Genomic DNA, 11,314 nt, shown 5'->3' on the forward strand with positions numbered 1-11,314 from the left:
CAAGGTCCCTTCCAACCCTAGAAATCCATGAAATCTATGAAACATCAGAGTCTCGGGTACTGTGGTGTTTCCAGACTCCCCTTGTAGTTCATTAGCCTACAGGATATTTATTTGTTTTCCAGATTTCCTGGAAGAAGAGGAGGAAGGAGCAGACAGCCCCGAGCCCACAGACCCACCTCCTGATGCCAAGAAGAGGAGCCCAGCAGTGCCAAACTCACGCCTGAGCACTGGGTTCAAAAGGAAAGAGATACCTCTGACTGCAAGGGATTATGGGGATGACGTGGACTACTACACCTTCCGCCACAAGCCAGGGAGGGTTAATGATGAAGGAGCACCACCAGGGCAGCCAATAGCCTGGGATGCACGTGATGGAACCAGCCCCAGCTCCCTAGCCATGGCCGGGGGTTTCCATGACAATGAGAACACTGCCCTTGTGCAAGAGCAGACTGTGGTCCATGGCCGATCTCTCAGCTGGATGCCCAAGGAGCCAGATGAGGGAGATGAGGATGGGCTGGGGCTGCTGTCACCATCAAAGCGAGGCAGCTCCCTGAACTTTCAGCCCCACCTCTCCGTCCCCATCTTCAGCAGCAAGGCCAAGGCACCCAAGGAGGAGAAGAAGCCCAAAGAGGAGAAGCAGCCCAAGAAGGAGCCCAAGAAGCCCCAGGAGAAAGTGTACGTGACCCGGCTGCAGCCCAAGAAGCGCAAGGCCCCAGTTCAGGAAGCCACTTTCCCCGGGGTCTTCCTGTACCCCAAACCACTAAGGAAGGTTCAGCTCCACTCTAAGACCTCACAGCGGCATCCTGCTCCCTCCAGCAAGCTACACACCATCCCCAGCCACAGGTCACCATGGCTTATGGACCACCTCTCCAGGGAGATAGAGCTTTCCAAGAGGAAGAGTCCTAAAGCCAGAGGCAGGAAGTGGGAGCAGCTGTACAAGCGAGAGGAGCCAGGGGCCAGAGGCAAGCAGCGAGTGCGACCCAGCATCCTAACACCCAAGGCAGAGGGACTGTTCAGTAAGGAGGCCCTTGAGGTCACCACTGCTTCCCCAGCCAGGGCCGCAGGGGTAGCTGCCATGGATTACAACTCCTCAGAGGTGGCCCTGTCAGAGGGGACCAGGGTGACATCCTTCCTGCGGATGTCAGAGATGACGGAGTCACAGCAGGAGGATGGGGAGCACCTGGGCAAGGGCCCAGAGGAGGGGGAGGAAGAGGAGTTGTCAGACTACAGCTACGAGAATGCAGAGCTGCAGCAGAGCTGGCTGGAGGATGCTATCAACTGGCAGAGGACGTTCAGCGTCAGCTCGGTGGATTTTGAGCTCCTGCGCTCTGACTGGAATGACCTGCGCTGCAACGTGTCAGGCAACTTGCAGCTGAGTGAGAGTGAGGTGGTGGATGTGGTGGCCCAGTACATGGAGAAGCTCAACGAGAAGAACGGGGGGTAGGGAGAGGGGCTAGGGGAGGGAGTGGGGCTTGTCCTCTTCGTGCTCAGACAGCTCAGGGCATACTAAGTATAGGGCATCTACCAGGAGCAGGACAGGGTGAGTCTTCACTCAGGCCTGGCCTGGGAGAGGTCTTCCAGTCCTGAAGCAAAGAGGTGAGTGCGGTCTCCATATTCACCCAGGCCTGGGCTACCCATGCCCTGCTCCCTCAACAGCTCCCCAGCCCTGCATTCCCTGGGGTGAGTGGAGAGCTCTGCCTCTTGCCCAGCCTGCCCTGCCCTGCAAGGGCTGTGCTCTGGTGGGGAGGGAGGGGAGTACAGATGCTGTGAGACCACGGAGAAACCATTCTTGGATGTGCCTGTGGAGACCCACCCCCTGTGAGTAAGAGTCCTTGTGCCTGTAACACCCTTGCCCCCTGTGCTGTGCCCTTAACCTGCTGCAAAGTATGGCCCCATGGGGCCTGGCTTAGCTGGGAGGGAGGGTGGTGAGCTCACCCTTGTGAGCCCCCGATGTTGGAGGGGCCCCAGATGAAGCCCCCAGGAGGGTGGATACCTCAAGTTCTGCTGGCCTGTGGGCAAGCTTTGGGGACTGGGTTCCTCAATTGAGGGGACAAAGGTGGTGGTCTCACCCTGAAAGTTAACTGCCCGGGCATTGCCCTGCCCTCCCCTCAGCATCTACACCCTTCTACGGATTGTCAATGTGGAGAAGCGGCGGGACACGGCCCGGGGGAACCGCTACCTGATGGAGCTGGAGCTGATGGAGAGGGGCCAGAGAACTGTGCGGCTCTCAGAGTACGTCTATGTCCTGCTGCACCAGGGCAAGCAAGATGACAGCACCGAGGCCAACCCTGATGGCCCAGCCCTCATGGCCACTGAGTCCCAGCCTCAGCCCAGCACCTGGAACCTGCTGTATGGGAAGCCCATCCTGTGCCGGCCCCTGCGCCTCAGCTGGAGGCAGGACGTCATGGTGCACTTTGTGGTTCCTGGTGAGTGGCTCAGGGGGTCTTCAGGGCAGTCAAGCAAGGCCCAGAGAGCATAATTTATATTGGGCCTCTGCTCCCCAGAGCACCTGCATGCTCTGAGACTGTGGGAGAGAGGAAGTGGCACAACCTGCCTCTTCTCAGTGAGCACAAGACCCCTCCTAAGCCCAGGAATGAGAGCCTGGGGCTGCCTTGAGCCTTAGACAAGCCTGGGCCCCCAAGTGCTTTTGCCCAGCACTGACTGCGCACAGCACAGCAGCTTTGTCATCTCATGGGTGTCACCGGGCACAGTTGAAGCAGATGAGGTTTTCCAGGGTGGGATTTCACCCTGCTGTGATGGCCTGACCACTCACTTTCTGTCAGGGGGCTCCTGTGGCATCTCTTCCCCCATGCTGTGCAACAGTCTTGGGTAACCAGGGACCCAAAATCTGAGTAAGCCTTAATCTCTTTGTGGCTGTGGCAGCAGCAGAGCCTGCCTCCCTATTCCTTGGGCAGCTATGATCACAGCAGGGATGAGGTTTCCAGTGGAAGAAGAGATGTTGCAGGTCCAGCCGCTCTGGGCAGACATTCAGAGCTCCAGATGTGCCAAGATTGTCCTATAAATCTCAGGTCTCACATGGTGGGATGGGGTCTAGCTCTTGGCCCCAGCAGGGTAGCATGTGAGACACTGACCCTCAGTGGTGCCTGTGCTTGTGCCTGGCAGTGAAGAACCAGGCCCGCTGGGTTCAGCAGTTCATCTCAGACATGGCCAGCCTGTACTGGGACACCAAGGATGCCAACTTCAACATCATCCTGGTGGACTTTGACAGCGACGACATGGATGTGGAGAAGGCACTGCAGGAAGCCCGGCTGCCTCGGTAACCTGGCAGGGAATGACACAGGCCCCAGAGCCCATCCTTGCTGATGTCCCACTTCCCACCCTGGCACCACACCCCAGCACCTTCTCCCTGTCTGAACACCCAAGCCCTCAGCTATCTGAGGTGAGCCAGCAGGGGAGGTAGGGAGGGGGGTCCCCTAGGGCCCCATCTCTCCCCGCTAGGACAGCAAGACCCCTGCAGTTTGTGTGGAGGAAAACTTAACTGCTGCTCAGGTTTCTTTAGCTTGCTCCCACTCTTACTTCAAGCACTGACCCTCCACAAGCTTCTGTAACATTACCTCCCCTGCTATACCATCCCCCACACTCCTCCCCAGATCACTGGAGATCTCTCACGAGACCGACTCAACCCTGTGAACACTACTGGGCTCTGTTCCCCTCAGTTAACTACACTGGCTCCCTGCTCTGCTGGATTTCCATCCCCTTGATCCCCAGGGTGAGCAGCGCCATCCCTTTGACACGCTGCATTAGCCATGCACTTTATTCCCAGGTATCAATACTTGAAGCGCACAGGGAACTTTGAGCGCTCAGCGGGACTGCAGGCTGGGGTGGATACCATTGAGGTGAGTGACTGGGGGGTCTGGGAGGGAATGATGGCTCTATCTGTCCAGAGCAGCTTGTCTTTGCTTGTCATGGGGTCTGCTGCATGCTAAAGGTCTGCAAAACATGATGTATGAGGAAAGGCTGAAAGAGCTACAGTTACTTTAGTCTGGGGAAGAGAAAACTGAGGGAGGGTTGGATAACAGTTTTCAGGGTGTTTATAGAGGTAATGGAGATGGGCTTTCCCCTGTGGCCATAGGTGATAGGATTAGGAGCAATGGCCTCAAGCTGCAGCAGGGGAGATTAGGGGAAACTTCTGACCATGAGGGTGGTCAAGCATTGGATTAGGCTGCCTACAGACATAGTGAACTCTCCATCCTTGGAAGTTTTCAAGAACAGGTTGGACAAACACTTGGCTGGAATGTTTTAGTTAGGGATGACTCTACCTTGAGCAGGAGGTTGGACTAGATGGCTTTGTGAGGTCCCTTCTATCCCTACTTTCCTATGATCCTAATGACCTGTCTGTCCATATGTCTGCCTCCCTCAGGATGGGCGCAGCATTGTGTTCCTCTGTGACCTGCACATCCACTTCCCCCTTAACATCCTGGACAGCATCCGGAAACACTGTGTGGAGGGCAAGATGGCCTATGCACCCATTGTCATGAGGCTGAGCTGCGGCAGCTCTCCACAGGAGCCCAATGGTAATGTATTGCCAACCCCACCCTATGGCATGGTCCTCAGTGGGGAGGGCCAGCTCTGGGCTCTCAAATTCAGCCCCCTGGGAAGGGAGGAGCTAATCCAACTGAGGCAGCTAATGGCATAGCTCCTAGCTAGTAGCTAATGGCAGAGCCCAGAAGTTGGGCTCCTGGCCCAGCCAGAACCTGCTGTACTGCTGAGATCAATGACACAGGTCCTCCTCCACCCCACTACCCACATAGTGTTCTGGCTCCAGCCTGAGTCGTCCAAGGAGCTGGGCTGTACTTGCTCTCAGAAATACAGTCTGGAGTCAGCTCCTGCTCTAGGTCGCATGCCTCCTCACTGAGTGCATGGGCTAGGGGCAGAAAGAAGAATACTTCATGCATCTCCAGGCCCCTTTGTGGGGAGGATCACAGTATTGCAAACTCCATAAAAGCTTCACACAGATCTAGACAGGTTACAGAGGCGGGCGGACGAGAATAGAATAGAATAGAATACAATGCAGACAAGTGCAAGGTGCTGCATCTAGGGAGAAGGAACCAAGAACACACACCTCTAGGCTGGGGAACACCCTTGTAAACGCGGTGGCAGAAAGGGATCTTGGAGTCATTGTTGACTCCAGGATGAACATGAGCTGCCAGTGCGAGGAAGCAGTCAAGGCTAACCGCACCGTGTTGTGCATCTGCAGATGCATCACAAGAAGGTCCAGGGAGGTGATCCTTCCCCTCTATGCAGCTTTGGTCAGGCCTCAGTTGAAGTACTGCGTCCAGTTCTGGGCACCCCACTTCAAGAGGGATGTGACTAGCATTGAGAGGGTCCAGAGGAGGGCCACTTGCATGGTCAAGGGGCAGCAGGTCAGGCCCTATGAAGAGAGGCTAAAGGGCCTGAACCTATTCAGCCTCCACAAGAGAAGGCTGAGAGGGGATCTGGTGGCCGTTTACAAACTCACCAGTGGGAACTGGGGGAGGCTCTGTGCCCCCAGCCACCACCCAGGTTACTAGGAATAATGGCCACAAATTGTTAGAGTTGAGGTTCAGGCTGGACATCAGAAGACATTACTTTATGGTTAGGGCTGCCAGGCTCTGGAATGGTGGTCCAAGGGAAGTGGTGCTCTGTCCTACCTTGGGGGTCTTCAAAAAGAGGCTGGACAGATATTTGGCTGGGGTGATATGATCCTGGCACCCCTTCCTGCCTGGGGCAGGGGGTTGGACCTGTTGATCTGTTTAGGTCCCTTTCAACCCTAACCACTATGATACAGTATGATAGTGTGATACAACCCCCAGAGACCGGCTCTGTCCATCCCCTCCCTACAGGCTTGAAAAGGGTGAACAGTTCGCTCACAGTGAGACAGTGTAGAACCCAGGAGTCCTCAGTCCTGCTCTTACTTCTGATTGTCTCTGCCTTCTGACCAGTTCTGCTGTCACTAGAACACTCGGACAAGTCTCCACCTTGGAGACTAATGGTTCAGAAAGGCATGAGCTGTCATTGACAGCAGTCTACTCTGTCAGGTGCCATAGGACTGAACTGTAATGCTGTCTGACAAACCTGGCAGAGGGAGGTTGCTTGTTCAGTTAGACCTAAATGCCTGAGAGGGTAGCAGTAGTGAAGTGAGTGACACAAAGAGAGTAGACAGCATGTCAGTGAGATGACGGTGAGTGCGCTGGCAACATCTGCAAGCTCAGGTTTACAAGGCTCCCTGAGGCAAGTGCTGTCTTTTCATCTGCATCTGTACAACATGCAGCACCTCAGGGCCCCAGCCCTAGAGCTTCTGGGCAGTCCTGGAATATCAGTAGTCCAGAATAACAACTCCTTGGTTCATAATGCTCCAAACATCCAGGAATTCCTCCCTCCCTCCCCCACCCCTGAAGGTTTTCAATTGCTTTGCTTCTAGTCAGCTGTGAGCAAACTACCAGGGAGCATGTGAGGGCAGAGATTCATTTTTGCAGAGGTGGGGAGAAGTCTTGAAGCTGCCCCATGCTGCATACATATGGCCCCTGTATGAGATCTGCCTTGTTGGAGAGCAGCCTGCTTTGTGGGGGAGGGGAAGGGATGGCTTCTGCGAAATGATTGCCTGAAGCAATCCTTCTTCCTGCCCTGGGGGCACACGGTTAATCCCTTCCAGCAAGGGGAACTGGTTTGCTCTGAGGATGAGGTGGGGGGCTTGTTTTAGAGGCCAAGAGACAAAGCTCTTTTGGGACTGCTTGGTGCCATCAATTTCCAGGAGAGGGCAGTGTGGCCTTGAAGGAGGGGAGGCAGCGGAGCAGGGGACCAGGACCAGCTGGGTTCTGATGCTGTGACATCCAGCCCTGCTCCTCACTCTGCCTCTTTGCCCCTCCTGCCACTCCAGGGCCGATCCTCTCCCCCTGAGATCTTACGTGTCACTTGGCTTTCCTCCTTTCTCAGGCTACTGGGAGGTGAATGGGTTTGGCCTCTTTGGGATCTACAAATCTGACTTCGACCGGGTTGGGGGCATGAACACGGAGGAGTTCAGAGACCGCTGGGGCGGGGAGGACTGGGAGCTCCTGGACAGGTAAGGCCAGTGGGGCTGGAGAGCCAACCCTTCTCTTTTTCTGACATGGTGCCAAGTCTGGCAGAGCAAGAATAGTGCTGTGCCCTTTTTTTTTTTTTGGTTCCCTTTTCCCAAATAAATTAAACCTGAAATATGGTGGCGGGGGTGGGGGATCATTTGACATTCACCTCAGATACATGCCAAGCCTGGTCTTCGCTGGTTTTGCTAGAAGACCTCTTGGAGGTTTCAGGGACATGTGCCATGAATTTGCTTGAATGCATCTGGGCTGCGGAGCATCAGAGCTATACCACCAAGAGATTTGCTCCTCAGTCTGCTAGGCTGAGTGGGTATTAGGCAACCCCGTCCAACATTCAAAAAAGAATAACAGCGTCCTAAATTGGAGGAGCACCAAGGGTCTGTTCTCCAGATTCCCCTCTGCTTTGTCTTTCTCCTGAGCTGAACTTTAGTCTCCCTCTCCTTGTCTCCCCTGTCACTGCAGGGTCCTTCAGAGCGGGTTGGAGGTGGAGCGCCTGCGACTCAGGAACTTTTACCATTACTACCATTCTAAGCGCGGCATGTGGAACTCGCGCAGCAAGAAGACACCAAAAGACTAAGCCCTGGGCCTTGTCACCAGCTGCACCCTCAGGACCCCTTCGTGCCCCAGTTAGGGCAAGGAGGAGGAGGGCTTTCAGCAGAGCCGGCCACCGGGGCTTTGCTGCCTTGAGAGTCATCTCCACACTGCCGCACATGCTTCTGACACCACACTGAAGGCCAGGAGTAAAGGGCCCTGCGAGCCAGGGATTTTGGCAGAGCTGATAAACAAACTGTGGTTACTTTGGGGGGTGGTGATTTTTCTTAAGGGTCTAATTTCTTAGTCAGAAATGAATTTATTAACTCATTAGCACTGGGGCACCAGGGTTCCTGCCAGAGGGAGGTGAACCCCTGCCCTGGGCTGCCTATAGCCCCTCAGGGAGTGGAGCAGTGAAACATGGCCCAGAGTGAGCCCCACCTTGTAGATGCAGGGCCTGGACATGAGGCAAGCTGGTGGCAGCCCTGGGATGCCCTGTGAAGAGGAGAGGGAAACGGGGCTCTCAGCCTGGCAGCTCATGGCCCTTCCTGAACCTGAAGACCCAGCCTAAGGTACATGGCGGCCAGGAGGAGCCCTATCTCACAGACCCACTTGAGCCTGCCTGCTGTTTCTGTTCACCTCTGTGTTCCCTCGTGGACCATATGAGATCCGTGCACCCTTCCTTCATGTGGCTGGTGAAGATGAAGCTACCCAGCTCTCTAGGAGGCTGGGGGTGAATGGTACATGCTGTGTCCCTCTCCCTGCAGGTTTCCTCAGGGAGATAGGACCCTTGCTGAGTCCCAGAGGAAGCTTCCCAGCATGGCTGCTCCTGATGAGAGCGTGGGCCCTTGGAAGGTCAATGGCAAGTTGGGCTGGTCTGTGAGCAGGACAGTTCTCTGCCCTGTAGTGCTCTGAGGGGAGGATGCGTGCAGGGCAGGGCTGATCTAGTGCCGGTGGATATTCGCTGCTCCTTGGTAATCAGGTCCCATACCCTGTGGATCAGGGGCTTGCTTAGTCTGAAATTTCCAGGCCCTGGATCTACATCAGCATAAGGCTGGGGTCCAGATACCCTGAGCAGCTCCCAGGATTGTTAGTGAGGGGTACCCAGACCAGACTGGCATGGTGGGTCCTTTGGCTGTGTCCAGGAGTGAGGCAGTGGCCTAGTTCTCAACTGGAATACATATTCATTGGGCATCTCTCATGAGTCTAGCTGGAAGGAGCATGGAGCATGGTGAAGAGCAGTCGTGAGGGCCTCTGACAGAGACCCAGCGTGCCCCTCCTTGTGCCCTCCATGCCATGCTCTAAGGCCTCCTCTCATCTGTCTCATCTCTTCTCGAATACACCAAGGGCCTCCATTTTCTGGGCATAATTCAGACACCAGCTGTAGCATAGGGCTCCAGCAGGAGATGAGCAGGCAGGTTGGCATCTGGGGGTGGGGAGATTTACTGTCACGTTACATGGTACATGCAGAACCCCAGTGGCATCTGCTGTGGTATGGGGGATTTCAGAGGCACAGAAACCAAACCTAGCAGCCTCTGACCAGCTGCAGGTCTGAAGTTGAGCTGGACTGTGTGAAATCAGCTGCTGCTAGCTCTCTTTTGAGACAGAGGAGGAGGGCAGCCTTGAGGCAGGAGGGACAGGACCTCTCAGGATAAGGTCAGCACTGCCACGTACAAAGCAAGCCAGTGGGGTGGGAGCAGGTCATCAGTGAGGAACAGCATGGGAGAGGCTGAATTTTGTGTAGCAAACCTGGCAAAGGCCAGGACCCATCTTCTTGGGCCCAGCACAGGGAGAGAAGTCATCAGCCAGCCATGCCAGCTGACACTGCTGCACCCCTGTGGTACGGAGAAGGGGCAAAGGTGAGCAGGGACCATTCAGCTACTAGCCCAGGTTCACCCTGGTCAAGAGGCGAGGACAGGGCAGGCTAGGCTGCCCCCCTCTCTGAGCACTGGCACTTCTGTCACAGCCCTCAGGAGAGCTGGGGAGATGGCTTTCCCCTCAGGGAGGGTGCAGGGCAGGGCCTGAGGCAGGAATGGGAGCAGGGAGGACAAACAAGGTTTCCAAGCTAATTTCTGTGAAATTATGAGGTAGGAAGTTGTTTTCAGGAAGTTATGTCTGTTTTGGGGTTTTTTTATTATTAAATAAAATAAATGTCTTGGTTGGGACTTCCCCTGCGTTTCCTTCCTCTGCACACACCTGCAGGGGCTGCTCAGAGCAAGACAGTGGCAGAGGTCAGGGGGAGGGATCTCATTCCTGCTCCACGTTGAGCATCCCAGCCCAGGATGGCCACACCATGTCATTCTGCCTGTCGGCGTGACACCGAGGCCCATGGGCACCAACTCGCTGGCTTGACCCAGCAGGATACCACCATCCAGAGAGTCCATCCTTGGTGGTTTTTACAGCCCAGCTCAAAGCCCTGGTTGGGATGGTCTATTTGGGACTGGTCCTGCTTTGAGCAGTGGTTGGACCAGATGACCTCCTGGGGTCCCTTCTAACCCTCGTTTTCTATGATTACTATGATTCTGTGAGATGACCAGCACTGGCTGTAATTTGGGTGTGTTTCACAGACTCATGCTTTGGCTGGTATCTGCCACTGGGGAGCGCAGCAGAAGTGAGGGATCTGAAGGATATAAAGGTGTGGCACAAGGAACGGAAGGAAACCAATAGGAAAAGAAACAGGGGCACTGAAAGGAGGCATTGACTGATGTAGGAAGACAGGCTTGTGGTGAGGGGGCTGGGCTGGGACTCAGGAGATATGGGTTCAGGCTTCTGGCTCAACAGTGGGCTTCCCCAGTGAGTCCCAGAGAGAGTCCTTGTGGAAAATTATCCCCAGTATAACTGACAGGGTGCATTTATTGAGCTACTGCAAACACTCATCTGACTGTTCCTATTCCAGGCTGAGTTGCAGTTTCCAGTTAGCTTAGATCAAGTGTGAACAGGTTAAAGCTAAACCAATCTTCCCCTTAGCCTAAAGCAGAACCATCCACAGAGAGACTCGTTCTGATTTAAGTAGTATGAGGCTGTGTGTAAACATGCCCTGGTCCTCACTGCACCTCTGTTCCCTCTGAAATAGGAATCACTTTATGCCTTTCCCTCACCCCTTGTATACCTCAACCCTCAGTTCTCTGGGGGGTACCAGAATCTTCATTACACTTCTGCAGTGCTCTGAATGAAGGACTCTGACTCATGCATCCCATGTGTGCTCCTATCAAAGCATGCAGCAAAGACACAGGTTGCTGATACTTAGAGCAGAGTTTGGGATAATAGCTCTAACAGGTGGTGGGGGGAGCTTGTGACTGCTGCCTTCAAGTCATCTACAAGAGGTGAGTGTGCTGGCATGTGCCCCTTCCAGGGTTACTCAGCACAGGCTCAACAGCAGTTCAGATAACCCCACAGCCCATTCCCAGCGCAGGGAGGGGGGCAGCAGAAGGTGCTGTATGTTTGGCACTCAGTAAAGGCCTTGAGACAGCCTACAATTTTACTCAAATGTGATTCAACCCAGTTGGGATGTGCACAACTTCACCTGGCTGAAAAATTGGAGAAAAGGGCTTGGATCTGGGAGAAGTGTCCTGTTCCCCAGGCCTTGGCCCCTGTAACTCCACCTCCCCATCTCAGTTTGAATCCCTGTTGTAGTGCCCTACCTTAGGGGTTTCCATCTTCCAGGTGCTGGAGGCCCTCTAGATGAGTCCTGGAGGTCAGGGGGCAAGTTT

The 11,314-nt window shown here is 54.8% G+C and overlaps 1 protein-coding gene across 1 annotated transcript in view; it reads left to right on the top strand.

The window, feature by feature from the left end:
* B4GALNT4 (beta-1,4-N-acetyl-galactosaminyltransferase 4) overlaps positions 1-9,764 on the top strand; it is a 113,049-nt gene extending 103,285 nt beyond the window's left edge. Inside the window, exons 14-20 of the mRNA XM_090032328.1 lie at positions 123-1,437; positions 2,110-2,423; positions 3,121-3,274; positions 3,782-3,854; positions 4,379-4,532; positions 6,931-7,057; positions 7,536-9,764. Coding sequence (XP_089888454.1) covers positions 123-1,437; positions 2,110-2,423; positions 3,121-3,274; positions 3,782-3,854; positions 4,379-4,532; positions 6,931-7,057; positions 7,536-7,650 — 2,252 coding nt within the window. The 3' untranslated portion in view covers positions 7,651-9,764. The remainder of the gene's footprint in view (positions 1-122; positions 1,438-2,109; positions 2,424-3,120; positions 3,275-3,781; positions 3,855-4,378; positions 4,533-6,930; positions 7,058-7,535) is intronic.
* Positions 9,765-11,314: the final 1,550 nt, after the last annotated feature.

This window comes from Crocodylus siamensis, chromosome 2 (genome assembly GCF_052110815.1).
Source record: "Crocodylus siamensis isolate JL-2025a chromosome 2, ASM5211081v1, whole genome shotgun sequence".
Taxonomy (NCBI): domain Eukaryota; kingdom Metazoa; phylum Chordata; order Crocodylia; family Crocodylidae; genus Crocodylus; species Crocodylus siamensis.